Source organism: Triturus cristatus, chromosome 6, assembly GCF_964204655.1.
Source record: "Triturus cristatus chromosome 6, aTriCri1.1, whole genome shotgun sequence".
Classification (NCBI taxonomy): Eukaryota; Metazoa; Chordata; class Amphibia; order Caudata; family Salamandridae; genus Triturus; species Triturus cristatus.
This window is the reverse complement of record NC_140589.1, coordinates 1,074,092,293-1,074,111,959: the sequence shown is the minus strand read 5'-3', so window position 1 is coordinate 1,074,111,959 and position 19,667 is coordinate 1,074,092,293. Positions and strand designations below refer to the sequence as shown.

The following is a 19,667-nucleotide window of genomic DNA, read 5'->3' as shown; positions in this document are numbered from 1 at the left end:
TTGAACTTATAACTAGTGAGTTTCTTTTTTCCTGTTTTCTCCACATTTTTGTGTCTGCCATCCAATTGTCCCCTGCTGCTTCCCTGACTTGCGATAAAATGGCCGAATGCGGCGGTTTAGCGTATGATGATGCTATCTTGCAATCCATTCTTGACAACACTCCCAGTATCTTGGATTTACCTACCACCTCCTCTGCTAGTGGGGTTGACGAGTGGGGGAAGATCCTGATTCTAAAGAAATCACACTCCCGTTCTTCGGTTCATGGTGCCATCATGGCAGAATATTTAAGGGCCAACTGTGCACCCCCAGGCTTAATAGTCACCAATGCTCCACGTCTGTTCCTTACAGACAAGGGATTTCTGAAAGACTGGTCCCTGATAGCCTGGCGCTGCACGCGCGACTGGCTCATACTGATTATCAGTACTGCCAAAAAGGTCGCTGATTCAATTCTGATTGAAATACAGCTCTTAGAATCTCAAATAAAAACGACCATTACTGCTAGTCTCTTTCGTAAAAATCAGGAAGAGTCAAATAAAAACAACAAAGAGTTCAAAGATTCCATCTTACTCTCAAAAATTGAGAAATTTAAGAAAGACCTGGCCAAATTTAAACATGAGACAGTCTACCCATACACTAATGAGAACTACTCCCCTCCTGAATTCCGGAATAATGGTAAAAGATTTGGATCTACCTATTCGGGATCCAGCACGGAAGATAGTGACTCAGAGGGTCAAGGCTCATTCAAACAACCACCTAGAGGAAGGGGCAGATTTAATCGTTTCAATAGTTACAGGGGACACTCCATGCCCCAATTCCAGCAGTGGTGGCCACCAACACCGTGGAGTTATCCCCCACATCCATTTCAACCACCAATGGCACCCTTTCAAGGTTTTCCATCTGACCCAAACTCGCATCCTTTTTTAGGATTAGGCCCCCCCAGGTCGAGAGGCAGAAGAAGAAACCAACGATCCCAGGTTCACTGGGACCCCCAAACAGGCCCACATATGGGGACACGGAGTCAGACACAGAGGAACATTCCTCCAACAGACAGCCCCCATCAGACCTGATTGTAAATCTTAGCTCCAAGACTCTCACTAAGGACGAAGAATCAGTTCTGAATAGAGGTCTTGGGTTTGTCACCACCTTTGATGGGGACCCTTTTCAGATACAGTGCGAATTAGCACAATTCTTTCGGAAATTGAGACTACATTACTTTTTCAAAGATAAGGAACTGACCGAAGATGAGGAAACTGATACGAACACTGGCCTCAAGAAGCGCTCAGTGTTCAATCCTCCCAGTCATACGGTTCCGCCGGCTGTTCTAACCTTTGAAGAAGCAGTCAAAAAAGACGTCACCTTACTCTCTACTAGTCATAAATCCTCATACACTAATTTACCCTTGGGTGAACAAAGGGCCCTTCGAGACTTGTCCGCAGACACTCTGATTACCATAAAACCAGCGGACAAGGGTGGTGCCATAGTGATTCTAGATACATCGGATTACAGAACTGAATGCTTGAGACAATTGGAAGATCGCCGCTTCTACTTACCACTGGCGGAAGATCCCACTAATAGACTACAGCGAACTATTAGTGACATGGCGGAGGAGGCACTCTGCGAAGGCTGGATTACAGCTAAAGAATCCCAGTTTTTACAAACCAAATTTCCCATCATGCCGTACTTCTATATTTTACCGAAGATACATAAGGCACAAAGACCACCGCCTGGCAGACCCATCATCTCGGGTCAAGGAGCTATACTGGAACCTCTTTCCACCTTTGTGGATCATTTTTTGAGACCTACTGTCAGCAAGATGCCTACGTATCTCAAGGACACGAAAGATGTATTACGTCTGTTACCCACCATCGATTTTGATACCAATACGGATCTCTTAGTCTCTTTTGATGTTGAGGCGCTTTACACCTCCATCCCCCAGGATGAGACTTTGGACACAGTATCTACTATTCTACATGAGACCGAATTGGATTCTATTACCCCTGTACACTTCATTATGGCACTAGCCAAACTTGCCATGAAAGACAACTTCTTTAAATTTGAAGACCAGATCTACCTCCAAGTTTCCGGGACCAGTATGGGCAGTATTTTTGCGCCGAGTCTGGCCAATCTTTATGTCCATTCCTATGAACAGCAACACATCTTTAATTCCACCAATCCGTTTCTTGATTCCATCCGACTGTGGAAACGCTACATTGATGATGTGCTGGTGGTCTGGAGAGGGGATCGCGCGTCTATTCTTCTCTTTCATCAATGGCTTAACACGAGAAACCAGTTCTTAAAGTTCACAGTTGAGATCAATGACAAAAGGCTAGCCTTTTTAGACCTGTCCATTTTTGTTACACCCACAGGTCTAGAAAGTGAGCTCTATCGGAAACCAATGTCTCGTAATTCCTTATTACGGTATGACAGTCAACACCCAAAATCTTTGAGGGATAATTTACCATTTGGACAGTTCCTGCGGGTTCGTAGGAACTGTTCGACTGTGAACACTTTCAAAAAACATGCTGAGGTCCTTACTGAACAATTGATCTCGAGACACTATCCTCCTAGGCTAGTGAAACGCTCATTCAAGCGGGCCACTAACAATCATCGCGAAGCACTTTTGGAACCTGCATTTGAGAAACCCACCCTTGAACGCATGACTTTTGTTACCACATTCAGCACAATGGCGAATAAGATACAAAAAAGCGTCAGGAAACATTGGCGGATTCTGTCCTCGTGTGATGGATCTTTGGCACCCCCTCTGTTTTCTTTCAAGAGGTCTAGTAACATACGAGACCGGTTGGTACACACCCGCCCTAAAACCTTGCCCCAGAGATCAGTAGGCACACTTTGGGAGCTCCCGGCAGTGGCTGGCCACTTCCCTTGTGGCAACTGCTCCGTTTGTCCACAAACGAAACACACTACCTCTATCGACATAGGTACGAACAGACCCTGGTTGCTGAAGAGGTTTACCAACTGCAACAGTGACAATCTAATTTACCTAATTACTTGTCCGTGCCAATGCAAGTATGTGGGTATGACAACCCGGAAAGTAAGGACTCGCATGGTAGAACATAAGAGTTCCTTCAGGTGTAAGAGATCAACGACTAAACTCACCAGACATTTCGCTGATCAAAATCACAAAGCAGACGATTTTCTCTGGACAGTGCTTGAGAAACCACTGATACCATCACACATTGTTGACACCACCAAATACCTCTTTATGAAAGAACAGAAATGGGTGTTCAAATTACAGAGCGATGTGAGGGGGTTAAATGATGAAATTCCTTGGACCACCCTATGAAATATTTTTGTGTCCTCTTTTAGCATGCTTTAATATCTGGGTACCTGCTTTTGTCCCCACATGCTACTACACAGCACCTGTCTCTTAGCATTATTGATACACTTTTTTCATTACTAGCACGCTTTTAACATTTGACATGACGACTCCCCCTCTTCTGATATATTCACAATTTATAGTGTGAGTCTTTTTTCTAGCGTGGCTAATGGACTACTCATGCCCACTCCGTGATGTCATCTTGTAGTCCTTTATACCTCCACCACCGGCATGTCCTAATATTCGACATTACGTTTTTTACGTATAGATGAGAGGTCTTGTGGTCGCATAAAGGTGTCCACCTGTCATTTGCAGATACACACGTTTTGTACCTCAATAACATGCATGGGCACTCTACTTTTTATTATTTACATTAAGCACGCACGCACTACCAGCTTAGCAGTCCCGTCAACAAAATGAAACAGACTACACAAGCGGCCATTATGACATCACTTTGTAGTCCGTTTTTCAGTTCCGTAAACAGAGTTGTCGTAACAGCCAGCATTATTACGCGCTCTGTATTTGACGGGCTTAGGCGGCTTTAATAATATTTCGCTTTAATAATACTTCGTTTTATAATAATTGCCATGGATTGCACTGAGTACGCACGCATCAATACCCTAGCAGCCTTCAGTAACTACATAAACGGCCATTATGACGTCACCCTGTAGTCCGGCTTGTACTTCCGGCTACAGGGATGACGGACCAATCAATATTCACTCGCGCTTTGCTCTGATGAGCTTTGGCGGCTTTATTAGAACGCCGTTTTTGCAGTCACGGTTACCTCCCTCCTGATTCTGAGGCCGCAACGAGGCAACGACGGAGAGGTGAGCACTGGTGTCACTGCCTAGGTTTTTTCTCTCTAAGATAATATTGGGCATTTTTACTTAAATATCTTCGAATAACGAAGATATGAGACCCTTTTACATGTCTTTGCCTAGATAAAGTTTTTTCCTTGATAAAGTTTTCGACATGTAGACTTCATACCAGCCTCTAACATCATTATGTGAACCCCTGCACTAATGCCCCTGTTAAAGAGTTGCGGGTGGCTCAGTATGCATGAAAAGTCATGTTTGGTGCGGATTTGGCATTCAATTTCCCATTTTTTAAGCCTTTTACCTTTTGTTGGGGAGTATTCTTTAGTTTGACATGACACATTATGTGGTTTTTATTCCAAGATTCAGGCTACCAGTTTTTGTGGCTAGTAGTACATCACACTAGTACATACCCTTCCTTTGGATTATGCATTGATTGCCTTCCAGATATTGGTAGTTCATTTTCTCTTTATACAGAGCGGGGCCTCTTAGTCTGGAATCAGGATCCGGGCGAGGTGAGGTCCGTTCCCCGATCATTACGGGTAAGCCCTCTAACATCCAATATAATGTTAGCTTTCTGGTTAGAACATTAAGAGTGCTTCTATCTTTTTTTCTCCTGTTTGAGACAACTTCCATTTGTTTTCTTGGCAGATGCACGCAGCATCCTTTTGAGACGGAGGATACACTCAAAGTGGTACAAGGTGCCATTTTCACATGATAGTGAGATAAATGTACTTGTCTGTCTTTATCTATATGTTCATCACTATACATGTTTTTCACTTTATTGCAGTAGCTAGATATATAACAACATAGGTCCTGAAGAAAGCCTCAGAGGTGATTGTATCTCATTTGGCTGAAACATGTCGACCTTTATACGGCAGTCATTTGTTTAATACTGCTTTTCTGCACTGTTGTTTTAATTAGGATGCGAGACACGTATTAAACTGTTAGTGTTTTCCCGCAATTCTATTTTAACACACCACCTCACTGTTCCTTGTTAGCACTGCACTCCTGTCAACTGTCCTATCATCCAACTATGGTTTGTTTTTCCATTTCAAACCTTTGACAACCCCGGACAACCCACGAGTGAAATTACTTTCATTCAGATGCTCTCTATGATCAAGAGAAGCATCTCTTTTTGGATTGGACAACCTGATGATAAGATTGATCACACGGATATTTGATGGGTATCCAATAATCCCGCTCCAAGGTTCACTCTCGATTGCATCTGGTTGTCTCTTTTGTTTCTGCTCTTTTACTCTTTTCACTTCTTTTTGTTCTTTGGGACTTTTTTAGCCCGTCTTTCTCAACTTTTCCGCTCAGCAAGCAGGATTTGACTAGACCCCCAGTTCATTGTTTGTTGTTTACACTATAGATTTAGGGGATTGGAACTGTGGCTGGTCGTTAAAATTTCCCTTAGACCCTACCAAAAAATTTTTCTAGTGCATAGTACCTCACTGAGCATCGTAGACGAGTTTACAATTCTCTACCTGAAACCTCTCTTGACCAGTATAGTAGTTACTTGTGAAGACTTTAACTGGTCACCCGAAGGGGTGTGGCTAGCCGGCTAACATGGCAGACGCGACCTCCTAGCGCTCCGACCAATCTCCCCTCTAATCTGGCAAAATCATCCTTGCAGTGTGCCATCCACGCCAGAGATAGATGGTACCAGATAGCCTGTGAGCTGCGGCAGCCAGGGAGACCTTCCACGAGCTGTTTCGACCTCCACGGCAGTGAGGGTCGCCATGGGAAGAAGCAGGGCCTGCGTGCTGTGAGGTCACGTGGAGAAGTTCGCGGACAGAAGGCGGCTGCCTGTGCTGAGAAGGTGGCTGCGGCTAAAATGGAGAGCCACTACAGTGGGGAAATAGCCCAAAACCCTGAAGAAGTGAATGTAGAAGCCGCTGCTGGCGGAGCCCCATTAATGTGACGACGGTCGGCGGGGCTACCTATTGGGCGGAGACCTCGGAGGAGACAGCCCTATGCATCGCTAGAAACCTGTCTGGCTGTGTCCCGTAGCTCTCTCCCCAGTGAGAGTGGTGGGTAGCTGCTGGGAGACACAAGGCTGCTCCTGTGATGCGAATCGGAGCTGTTGCACGATGCCTGGAGCGCCTGAAGTTTGTGCGGCCGGCACCAGCTCTTGAGGCTTGAGGCTCCCAGTGTGTGAGGCACAGCAGCAAAAGGCTGCAGTGGGGAGAGAGAGGGCGTCCCGCTGAGGGGGCTGAAGACTGCGCGCAGGTGGGGACCTAAAGTGAAGAGTGACGGCGCAAGCTGGGGAGGCCCGGACAGAGCTGGGACGCCCGCTGTACATGGAAGCGGCCTATGGATGCGGAGGCCTCCCGATAGGTATATAACATGGCGACCATGAGCTGGTAAACTTGTGCCTCCGCGATGGAGCCTGTGATTCCTGGCTCAATCGTGCTGGCAAGGTAGACGACCTCAGCCAGGGGGACTGCTCTAACGGTGGCTGTGAGTACAAAAGAAATCTGCGATCAGGGCGGTGAAGACACTGAGGCCTGGGTGGCGCCGGCCTCGCACAGGCAGCTGCGTGGCAATTGCGAAGCAGAGTGGTGGTCCCATATGTGGGGGCGTTGCGACCCATTAGGAAAGGAGCCTGTACAGACCCCAAACAAAGCAGGCACCCTTCATTGAAGCAACCCCTTGTAGTGTAGTTCCTATATCCCTGATAGGCTCTGCGCAGTGGAATAACATACACTATAGATTTGACATAGGACTGAGGTCAGTATGTCTCTCTCAAGTACATTAAACTTAATTACTTGTGTGTGCCAGCTAACTCAGAGGTCACTAGAAACTTCTCAAATAAACAAGAAGGGATTAGTTTCTGACAACTGCATAAACATGACAACTTTGTTTCCCTTAGAGTTGGAACAATCTCAGAACCGTGGAAACAATAGATAACAGTTTCACTTAGTCAATCGTGCATGCTTCGTTTCTACAGAGTTGCACAGAAATAGAGAGACTGGCGTTTCAAGAAAAAGGGTTTATTGAACAGTCTTATTTCTCATGCAAGAGATATGAACTGCTACAATCGCAAGACAGGCTGCGAAGTACAATATGTACAGAGTTAGCAGAAAGATAAAATAATACTGCAATAGCATGGTTTATAGTTATGACATATATTCATAAAATACATACATAAATAACACAGGCTAAAATGTGAATACTCATCTGATGCTTCTAAATTGTTCTACCCCAGTGTACCTAACCTAAGTGTAGTACGAGGTAAGAAGTAGGTGCTGTTGTCTAAAGTTTAGCTAGCTATAGTTTTGCCAAGAGTTGCCAGTAGTTTTTTAAAGTCCTAGTGTGCTCCATACCTTAGAATGTGCGAGGTTGGAATCTCTTTTGGGACTCGATATCTAACACCCCGCAAGGGGAGTCAGAAACACTGGAGCTGGATTCTCTGTGCGAAGGATGACAGCATCTGGTCAGTGCATCAGGCTGGAACTCGATCTCCTGCCGAACTTGCTGTGGCGAACCGCAAGTAGGCAGTCGAGCTGGACCGTAACGGAACCATGGTTTGCCAGGGCAAGTGCAGGTATATTTTTACCATGAAGGTGTTTAGGAATGCCTGTATTGACGTAAAAGTCGGGCATCGGAAAGTCATGAATGAACCCCTAAGGAATAGATGTTCATGCATACTAAATGAGTTCTTGGAGAAATCAATATACAAGCAAGGGAAATTCCTAAAGGCTTAAGAGACTGGTTTTCCAAGAACTCGCTGTGACATGGATTGATGGATGTAGGAGACCATGCCTGTATTTGGTTAGCATGCACAATGCCAAAATAAGGGCTGGATTTTCTATGCTTAAATAAGGGCAATATGAATTGTACCTATATAAGGGCATATATCGGGAAACCTATATACGGAATCTAAATCTACACACAACACCCTTGCCATTGAGAGGTGCCACAGGCCGCTGGACTGGAGAGTGCTTGAGCAGGCCTTACCATTGCTCATCAGCAGACGAAGAGCCATTGAGACACGGCCCCATCCTTGAGGTTGAGCTGCCATACATTAAAGCACACCGCCTCGGATGCACAGCTTGCGCCACAAATTCTGAGCCCCTAAATCGTGACCAGGCAAGATGCTACCACACACATAGAACCTCTAAGCCTTACACGTACGCCATAACTACCGGAAGACAACGGTATTTCATCACACGACGAGTTAGCTGGGAGAAGACAGGCACGGGCGAAGCGCTAGAGGTACCTCCACTGGAACAAGACAATAGTGGGGAAAGGAACATTCTACAGCCGACATGTTTTGCAGGAGTGCCATTACGATCAGGGACCTGGTGCTGAGGGTCGCTGCCGGCTGTCACCCGTTGGAGGCCCAGATATCCAAAACTGCCACGAGACTGATAGACTAGAAACTACTTGTGGAACCCAAAGACCACGGCATCTGTCTTTGAACCCAGACAGCCACACAAGATGTGTCCATAATTAGTGCCTCAACCTGAATACATCGTTCAAGTAACGACGGTTGACCTATATCCTGAGCCTCTGATGCAGCCATACCGCCTACGTACTAGCCCCACCAGGTGCTGGCTGCGAATGCCCACGGCGCAACAACTTGTGATGGGCCACATGCGCGCCAAGATGCAGCAAGGGCCGCTGCGTGCAGGTGACCTGGATACTTCACGTGTGAGAGACGAGGGAGAGACGGAGCCGACGTCCACAGCACTGGCGGCCAAAATGGACTCCGTCCTCGCAGCAGTGGAGAAAATAGGAGCCACACTAGATCATACCAGGGCATCCCTGGAAACCCGGATTGATAAGGTTACCTCAGACTTCACGCTCCTGCATGTGGATCACCGCAAACTGTCCGAAAAAGTCACAACCCAAGGTCAAACGCTCAAGGAACTCCAACCGGTCACTCACATTCACGCTACCGCGCTGCAAGATATGATGGATCGTATAAATGCCCTGGAAGATAGAGCAGAGGATGCAGAAGGACGTTCCCGACGCAACAACATTCAGGCGGTGGGCCTGCCAGAAGGGGAGGAGGGTAGGAACCCAGAACAGTACATTGAGAGCTGGCTGCGAGACCTTATGCCCCAGGGAACACTGTCGAAGCAGTTTGCTGTAGAAAGAGCCCATCGGGTGCCAGCACAGAGGCCTCAGCCGGGAGCCATTGCTTTTTAAACTCCTCAACTACAGAGATAGAGATGCGGTGCTGCGAGAGACACGGAAACTGGATAACCACACAGTAAGCGGCAGCCGCGTTATGCTCTTTCCCGACTACACCGCTCTTGTGCAACGCCGTAGAAACAACTATATGGCGGTGAAACGCCAGCTCCGGGACCTAGAGTTACCATACTCACTGTTGTTCCCTGCCAGGCTGAGAGGGGTTGTGAAGGGTAAGACCCGCTTCTTTGACTCTCCTGCGGAGACGTGGGACTGGCTAGAAGAGTTGGGCTGTGGACGGGAACAAGGCCGACAGATTCAGATGAAGACACCTCAGCAGGCAAGAGGAACAGATGGCACGGACGACTGAGGGCACCACATGAGGCAGCATCAAGAACAGTAGCCCCAAGCCTGCAGAAAATGCAAATGGAGCATCAGAATGTTCTGGAAGCGGTCACAACACTTGGAACCCCACACGCTAAAGACCACCTAGAATCCTCCGTGCAGCCCACGGGGGTGGTGAGCGGCTCGTCGTCACCATCAACTAAAATATCTGATGAGCTTTGCCTACCGCTGGTCACTCCGCAGACTGCTGATGGTATCCTATGATGAGAACACTACTGTGCTGAACTCTGTAGCAGACCACCCATGCAAGTAGTATACTGTTTGTTAATATAGTTATGTTAATGCTGTGTGGGGGGCGAGGGCAGGTAAGCAGTATTAACGACTTTACGAGCCCGTTAGACGTTACCTAGGAATCAATAGGCTTAAGGCTAGATACCTCATGAGTCTTCTCACAGGAAGTTAGCATACACGAGTCGATACTTAACTCTTAACCCTGAATCCTACTGGCCCCGAAGACTAAACTGGCGGAACTTCTCGGTGACACACCACACACATAGGGGTAATGAGGGGACGGCCACAGCAGCATGTTACCTGCACACGCACCCCACCAGGCAACACACTGACCTAGTTTATACCTCTGCATGGTCACAGAAGTTTGGACGGACAATCACGCAAAGTTCGCCCCAGACGTTATGTTGTTCACAGTTTACCCATTGTTATTGTTGCAGCAGACCGGTGCACTCACACCCAACCATGTTTCGCGCTCACCAAGACATACCTCACACCTGGCTCCCCAGATGATTAAACACTCTAGAACCAGCACGAGTTAACATAGTCACATGGAACATACGCAGCATGCACACTCCCACACAACGCAATTCCATATTCGCTTATCTCCAGAGACACTCGGTCGGAATTGCCCTATTGCAGGAAACACACATGACGCAGCCGGAACTAGACAGACTGCGCAGTCGCTGGAGAGGGCAAGTGTATGGTACTGTGTATTCGGCCCATGCGAGGGGCACGCTCATCTGGGTGAGAGCGGGCGTCCCGTTTGTTTGTACAGACCCTGAAGGCAGCTACACTCTAGTACACGGGACACTTAATGGTCAATCCATATTGCTCGCTTTGATATATGCTCGGAATGTAGACCAGGCATCATTCCTAACGTAGTTGTCTCTGGTGCTGACCCCTTATGCTGGGCTCCCCTGGTTGTTGGGTGGGGATTTCAATTTGGTGCTTGACGCGCACGTCGACAGATCCTTCCCTCCTCTCCGTAAAACATCAGCCATGTCAAATGCGCAGACACTCACAGATTGGCTCTCGCACTGGGCATTGTTAGACATGTGGCGGGTCCTCCACCCCACTGAAAATATTTACTCCTATTATTCGGCGACGCATGACCTACATGTACGACTGGATAGGGTGGTAGGGTCCCAATCTTTGCTACCATTAGTTGAGAAATCGGCATACCTAGGGCAGACAGACTCCGATCATAGCCCCCTGTGGTTTCAGCTCAGTTGGGAAGCTGGTCAGCCCCCTACACCAACATGGCATCTCCAACCATCTGCTCTGGAAGACTCTGAATTCCGCTCCTCACTTGGGACAGCTATCCTTACATATTTTGACCTCAACGAAGGAACAGCGAGTAATGCACTGGTGGAATGGAACGCCGTCAAACAACACTCAGAGGTCACTATTTAGGGGCCACATGGAACATAAGGAAGCAGCTAGCAAAATCATGGGGGAGGGAGGAGGCAGACACTCGAAGCGTCTGGAAACCCTTCGGACACAGCATGTGGGATCCTGGAGCGCTTGCGGTGCCATAATTACACAGCTCACACAGCTCGCACACATGCCACAGTGGATAGGGCGGGCCGCCTGCTTGCCTGGCTACTAAAACAAGAGAGTAACCACGCCCCGATTGCAGCTATACGCACACCAGAGGGAGACCTAGTGTACACACAATGTGAGATTCACAGGGTCATGGTAGTTCACTATACACAATTGTACCAATCAAGAGTCCGCTGCTTAGGCCAAGAGCTGGAGAGATTTCTAAAGAAGGTCCAGCTCCTCATAGCCTCAGAAATGCACCACGAGACACTTAAATTCCCCCTCACCTTGGAGGAGATCGGGGAGGCACTTTCATCCATGGCATCTGGGAAAACGCCGGGCCCAGACGGTCTGCCTACCGAATTCTACAAGGCTTACTGGGAGTCTTTGGTGCCACACTTACACACGCTTTACACAACAGCACTGGAGGAAGACACATTGCCTCCCTCGATGCGCAAGGCGTACCTAGTGTCTTTGCTCAAACCAGACCGGGACCCCACAGCCTTGGGGTCTTACAGGCCACTGGCGCTCCTTAACGTGGATTATAAGATACTTGACAAAGTACTAGCGAAACGTTTGGCGTCAGTGGTTCCTGAATTGGTCCACAGTGACCAAAATGGATTTGTGCCCAAGCGGAGCACGTCACTGAACCTGCGGTGGTTTTTCAGGGTGTCGTCGTACAGTGTACAGGAGTGGCCCAGGGCGGGATGCCTAATGTTGGACGTGGAAAAAGCATTTGATTGCTTGGAGTGGAGTTACTTGTTGTCATTGTTGCAGCGATATGATCTGGGTCTGGGATTTCTGCAAATGGTGGTCCTCTTATACAAGCATCCCACGGTTCGGGTAAGGCTGGGTTCGTACATATCTGACGTCATACCAATATGCAGGGGTACCAGACAGGGGTACCCACTAACGCCACTCCTGTTTGCGTTGGTGATCGAGCCCATAGCGGCGGCATTGCGTGCAACATTAGGAGATGGAATACCTCTAGGAGGTGCAGTACACCAAGTGTCGTTATATGCGGATGACCTGCTGGTATACGTGAGATACATAGATGACATACCGGCTCAGTTGGCTCGCACTCTACAAGACTTTGCCGCCATCTCGGGACTTCGGGTGAATGCCAGTAAGTCCTGTATTTATGCGTTCGGGGGAGGGGAGGGAGGATCCGGGATACACCCTTAATGGTACGAAGGTACAGTGGAGAGGGGACACCTTCCGTTACCTGGGAATCCAGATATACAACCAGCCGGCAGACCTCTTTGACGGTAACTTGGGAAGGGCCTTCACGGCCATCAAGTCACAAGTACACTTCTGGAACACGCTACCGCTAAGGGTCACTGGCAGGGTAGCACTATCCAAGATGGTGATTCTCCCCAGGCTACTGTATCACTTTGCTAACTTACCTATATATGTCCCTGCGGCCTTCTTTGTCACACTCTCTAAACTACTCAGGGACTTCCTCTGGGGGAGAAGCCGACACAGGATGGCACTAATGAAACTCTACCTCCCTACAGACCAAGGGGGGCTGGCTGCGCCTTGTTTTGAGCACTACTATTTAGCTGCACAACTGCAGTGGATAGCCCACTGGCTTGCGGATAAGGGTCAGGAGGACACAGCATCTACACTGCCCCCACGCTCCCTGGAACAGATACTTAAACTCTTCCACCCGGCCACCAAAACTGCGACACCGACACCGCTTCTTCTGGCTGTGGCGTACAAATGCTATCACAGGAGCCTTTATCTCACTAGAGCTTTTGTCCCCTATGCACCGGCAATACCGTTGGAAGGCTCCCCTAGTGGGCCCGGGGCACTCACATCTCTTGCACTCAAGAGCTTGCGAGACGCTGACATACAGACCCTGGGAGATCTATATCGTGATGGCACATTTATCCCATATGAATCTCTGGTTGAAGATGAGGGACTACCACTAGAGCAATTCCTAATGCACCGCTCCCTGATTGCGACCCTGACCGCTAAATGGGGGGACATGTCCACAGAACCAAGCCAACACCTTACCATACAATACCTCCACGTCATGTGGAGAGAGGCAGGCACCTGGTCCGTTGGTTAGCGGCATCACTCCGTACACATGTAGCAATTACTCTAGATCCCCTTCGCCGCAAATGGGAACTGGACCTGGGGAGACAACTAGAGGCCAGGAAATGGGAAAGGGTATTGAAGAGCCCAGTGCGTATACCCAGAAACATGAGATTCTGACAAATACAATTGTTCATTGTACACAGGGCATACCTTAGATCTGAGATGATCAATAGGTATTTCCACCGCACGGACGCATTGTGCCCTAGATGTGCCGAACCCGCGGCTGGACTGGTCCACATGCTGTGGAGTTGCCACGGACTGCATACATTTTGGCACACAATCAGAGAGTTAATGTGCGCATGCACAGGTCGCGACATACCCTTTGACTGGACTGTTGACCTGCTGCACCACTTCCGTAGAACTCCGGCCACAAAAGTAACATCCCGGTTCCTTGACCTGGGGCTAGTGGTCACCAAACAACTTCTTACCAAGAAGTGGAAGGTGCAGGAACCACTTCATACACGAACATGGAGACACTCGATCTCCGCATGGGCCAGAGCAGAGGGAATTGCCATCTGACGGGAAGAGACACTGGGATTGCGGAAGGAGCCCATAGCTGCTCAGTGAGAGGGACTGCTCCAAGCACTTCAGTAAACTGAGGAAACATTCTCAGGGGGACAACCCGAGGGGGAGGGATGTGAGCCCAGAGTAGGTGCCGTGGGCCATGTCCGTGTGCAACCGCAATGTTCCATGTATACACATATACTAAGTGACAACAAGGGTGGGCACAACCGACGCCAATGTTGGGGGGCAACTGTCAGACTAACAAAAAGTGATGAGTTGTTGGGGGAGCCGGGGGGTGGTGGGGGGTGGGGAGACTTACGCTAGCACCGGTCTATGTTGTGGTTGTTGGTTTTAATTGTTTAACTACACGACATCTGTTCAGAAGTCCACACTGATCGATCTGAAAGACTTTACGAGTTGGACTAATGGAGCCATGCTATCACTGAACTGTAACCTACATCATTTATGAAATGAGCTGAATACTGGAGTCAAACCCCCTCTTGTGCAACAGACACCATATGTATGCTTGAAATGCTCAAAATTCATGTAACAGTAGTATGCTTCCACTGTTGATAGGTGGTCCAATGTATAGATAGCTCTCAGAGCATGTTGCCTTTCATGAACATGTAACCTAAAAGTCAATAAAAACCCATTGAAACAAAAAAAAGACTTTAACTGGTCACCCCCCATTACCATGAGAGTTAAGCGCAGAAAGGATGTTATCTACCCAGTTTGCAGAGTCATAGTAGGATGGACCCCAAGAAACCAGTGAGAAACAGCTTCAGCTACCAAAATTGGGACCCACTAGCGCCTGTCTTCTGTGTGACCCCCAAACAGGATCGCCCACTGCTGTGACCAGCCCCATTAGAATTAAGAGGCCACAATATAATGTAAACATTTTGTATGACAACAGACTATATATAAAATTCAACATTCACTCATTTCTAGCATAAAAGCTGTAAGCTTTATTTTTAGGATTAGATATAACTAACTTTGAAATGTACCAACCTGTGAATTGCTGCACTGCATACACTGGAAAAAGAAGCATAAATATCTGAGCCATATACACGGTATTTGTTTTCTTGGCAACCAGCTGGACATTTTGCCATGAATTCTACATCCATTATCTTTCCAGCTTTAATATCGCAATCGATATGAGGTACATCTAAAAATATAAAGACACACATGTAAAGCTTGGTCATTAAATAGCAGTGTACAGCCTCAGCATATTGATTATCGAGTACAAAATCCTGTATTGTTTGCATTTTGTTATACTGGTTGTAATAGTCTTCATGCTGAGTTTTAAACAAGTACACAATCAACAGTTTAGTTAACATTTACGAAACAGGAGCAAGTGCAATGACAGCTGGCCAGGTTGCTCTCAGGGTGACAATAAAGTGGACTGCCACTAACGAGCCTATTCCCAAATGGAGTTTTGTAGTACTACATGCGTACTACAAAATGCTATTCACAAAACTACAGGTTGAGAATTCCACCTTAATTTCCTGTATCTCTTCTGTGCTGAGATCTCCTCTATGGTGGAGGAGATCTCTACACATATAGGTGTGTGTTTTGTTAGTAAATGAGGAAGTAACAAGGAGGAGTGCCTGGAAAATGTGGAAAACTTACTACTAACTGGGAGTTTAGGGGCATGTAAGGAGGGGTTTAGGGAGGGACATTTACAATTCACAGTTACACATCTAAAGTTGCTACAACCCTAAAAGTGTTAGATACGTATAAGTGTACTTAAGCCCAGTCTTGGACTAAGTCAAGTACCACTCACATGTGCTGCAACATGCTTCCCAGTGCTTTAAGTAGGCCTAGTCCTGCCAGTTCTCAGACCTGGCAGTAACTTAAAAGTGACATCGAAACCTTACGGCCCTATATTAATGTCCTTACCGTAACAGGCAAAACCACTAATCAGTTTCTTAACAATGCCAATAAACACCCTTAGGTTAATCACTGTCCGCAATACAGTCCCTGTTAACATTTCGCATGTTTTATTTTATCTTGCAGTCCCCAAAACTATTTGCTTTTTCCTGATGTTCTGCTTCTGTAATTTTTTCAAACAACTAATGACACTTTTGTGGGGCATACTGTGAACTAAGTCATCTTAGGTGTCTGCATAAAATCTGATTGTGGGTGCATGTTTACAAAAGTGCATGACTGAGAGCTCTGGAGCTGAGTCTGAAGGTAGTTATTTTCTCACAGTGCATGTGAGGGGGTCATAAAGGTAGTCAGACTATATGCAGATTCAATGCTCATCTTCTCTACACAGCACACAGAATGATGACAAAATATGTGCCAGTTACAATTGTGGGACAGTGTGTGAATGAAGTACAAAACTGTTGAAATACTGAGGCTGGGAGCAGCTGCCGGTCCCCTCCCGCCTGTAAGCTCTGCTTGTTAAAAACACTTTAATTAAATAGAGGCATTTGTAGGGAAAGCCTCTTGAGCACTACAGGGGAAACAAATAGAACAAAAATAACACTTTTGGAGCTTCTGCGAAGGATACATCCGACAAAGCGGAGGATCTAAGGGGTAACTAGGCATTAGAGGGGCCTCTCGTGACAGTGTGGGGAGCTGCAAATAAAGTCAAACAAAGGCAAGGCAAGGGGTGCCGCTCGTAGTCTCAGACTGTGCTGTTACTGGTTGGGGTTCCCTCTGAGACTTGCCACCACGCTGTGAAGGACGCTACGCTCTGCTTGGGGAAAGGCTGCTTTAGGAAGCCGGATTACTCCGCTCTCGGGACTGCGAGGACCAGGGTGCTGTGCGCATCACCTACCAGCTGCACCTGGTCCTCTTCCCGACTCCTCCTCCACCAGCTTCTTTACGCCTCGTGGCCCCCGCTTCGCGGGAGCCGCTCGTAGGCTCAGACTGTGCTGTTACCGGTTGGGGTTCCCTCTGAGACTTGCCACCATGCTGTGAAGGACGCTACGCTCTGCTTAGGGAAAGGCTGCTTTAGGAAGCCGGATTACTCCGCTCTCTGGACTGCGAGGACCAGGGTGCTGTGCGCATCACCTACCAGCTGCACCTGGTCCTCTTCCCGACTCCACCCCTAATCTTGCCCCTCCCCTCTTCATTAACAAGGGTCTGTCTACACGCGCCAGCGGGAGCGCGCGGGTCGTAGCCCGGGGCGAAGACCGGGCAAAGAGCGGGTCGTTTGAGGGCGGACGAGGAAGGAGGAGGATTATACCCTGCACTTAGGACATTCAGGACTAAACGTGTCACTGACTTGGTGAGGATGTCTGCAAGGACAACCAGGAGTAAAACATCGTCGGCCCTGGGGGCCCCCAAAGGTACATTGGACACATATTTTGTCAAAGCGGGGTCCCTTCTCATAGATGAAATCACTATACTAGATAGGCACATCTCCCAAGAGCTGGAATGGGCTAGAAGAACTTCTTTGGGCCCCCTTCAACATGGTATATCCCCTGACCCTCCATCTAGTGGTACATTGATTGAAGGGGGGGGGGTAAACGCAACATTGCGTAAAACCCCTGAGCATTTGGTTTATGGTAATTCTAGTATTTTATTATCCGAATGTGATTTCTCTGCTCACACTGATCTTAGCCTATTACCCCTCCCTCCATCTACCTTATATATACCAGCCACTAATGCCGAACCTAGTATATCCAATAGAGAGTCAATTTCTACTCTTGCCGTTCAGTATAATCCAATATCTGGATATGCCAGGGATGGAGCAATCCCAAAAACTAAGAGAGGGTCACAAACTACAGGAGGGTGTAAAGCTAAGACCACCAAACGTATCCCCTTCCGGGTGACCAACCCAGCTGGCATGGCTAAAAAAGCCAAGAGTAGATCCCAAAAACAAGGGTTTTTACCCTCTAACAATTCGCCTCAAGTAAACCCGAGCCTAAATGCCGCACAAAGAGAGGAGGGCCTTACATTATTGAACATCGGTGCACTTCTGAGGGATTTACTTAACCCCATAGTAAGCTGTCTAGTAAAGATAGAAAAAGCCCTAGTGCATTGCCAGAAGGATATTACAAAAGTAGCTGAGGTTCCCAATACATCTAAGCAGATCCCATGTAATAAATCACCTAGTATTCCCAACATCCACGCATCCGAGACCCTAGGTGAGGCTGACTGCTTGACTTCACAACTTACACAATCGCAACAGCCATCCACTACCTCCCCAGAGCTTTTAAACATTAACCTTACAAAGAAGGCCAACGGCTTAAGCCACCATGTGAAGAAAGCAGTACCCCCCATGGGCATCAATGGTAAAGATCCAAACTACAGAACCATTGATTTGCCGCCAGAAGCAATACCATACACTGTAATCTTAGCTGGCATTCCAGAACTAAATCCTTCCACCAGAGAATCACCGGGGGCCTTGAAGAACAAGGTAATTCATTGGCTCTCTACAAACAGGCCATTACCAGAAGGTATACATAGTGAGGTGTTGATGGCGAGGCGAATCCCCTGGATAGGAAATACTAGGAAGTCAATCCAAGGTGACTGCGCTTTGATCAACTTTAGAGACCCCCTCACCGTCTCCCACATATGTAGTTGGTCAAACCAGGCACAAGGGTCATCAATACACTCTCTTCCTCTGTCCTTTTTCTATCCAACTGTTAATTGTGAACTGGGAGAGGAACGATGAGAACTAGTGTCTAGAAGGGTAAGAAACCAGGTCCCCAGAGTGCCAAATGCAATCCCCCACTTTAGGCAACCATGCCTCGACTATTTTCCCACCCACAATAGATTTAGTAGTCTTGACATGGTGGACTGACCAACAAAGATTGTGGGGGAGGAAATCTTAGAGCTCAAACGGTCCAACAATACACAAGCTAGGTCAATTGTTCCACTTGAAAAGATTAAAATCAATGCGGAACAACAAGTCATGGAGATAGATCCTGGAATCCCCCCCCAATGTCGAGTCCATCTGAGGAACCTACACTGCAAGTGGCCAGTACACGGGATGTCCCTCCCACAGGGCAGGATATGGGGGAGGCTGTACCTGCAACTTTAGCCAGAGAGAGTCTCAACTGCCCCCGTCTTAAGATCTTATCCTGGAATGTGGCGGGATTGGCTAATAAAATAAATTGCCCGGACTGGTGTGCATATATTCAGGCCCAAGACATCTGCCTCTTTCAAGAAACCTGGGCGAGAGAACATCTTCCTCACGTGGGGTTTGCTACATTTGCTGTAAAAGCAAAATGGGCCGGCACAGGACGTCCCTCGGGAGGCTTGGCTATCTGGGTATCCAGTGATCTGGGATGCAGGGCTGTTGTTCACCCACAAAAGTCGGCGGACATTCTTGTGGTCCGGCTCGAATGGCCGAATGTAAACAGCCTCCTGCTGATTAATGTATACTCCAGACCAACCAAGATCTCGCAGACATCACACACGATAGAGGAGTTGGCAGTTGTCTTGGACGACATCCCTCAGGGTACCCCTACTCTGATTGGAGGAGACCTCAATTCTCATTACGAGCCCCTTCCGGGTCTACTGGTGGACTTGGCCGAGGAGGAGGACATGGAGTGGTCTATACCCCCTTTGCAAGCATCGGCTCCTAGAGCTTGGACCCCTCTTGCAACACAAATTACCGCTTTAAC

General features: G+C 47.8%; 1 protein-coding gene across 1 annotated transcript in view; it reads right to left on the bottom strand.

The window, feature by feature from the left end:
- VIT (vitrin) overlaps positions 1-19,667 on the bottom strand; it is a 1,751,009-nt gene that overhangs the window by 1,131,185 nt on the left and 600,157 nt on the right. Inside the window, exon 5 of the mRNA XM_085611942.1 lies at positions 15,091-15,247. Within this exon, the coding sequence (XP_085468068.1) occupies positions 15,091-15,247 (157 nt within the window). The remainder of the gene's footprint in view (positions 1-15,090; positions 15,248-19,667) is intronic.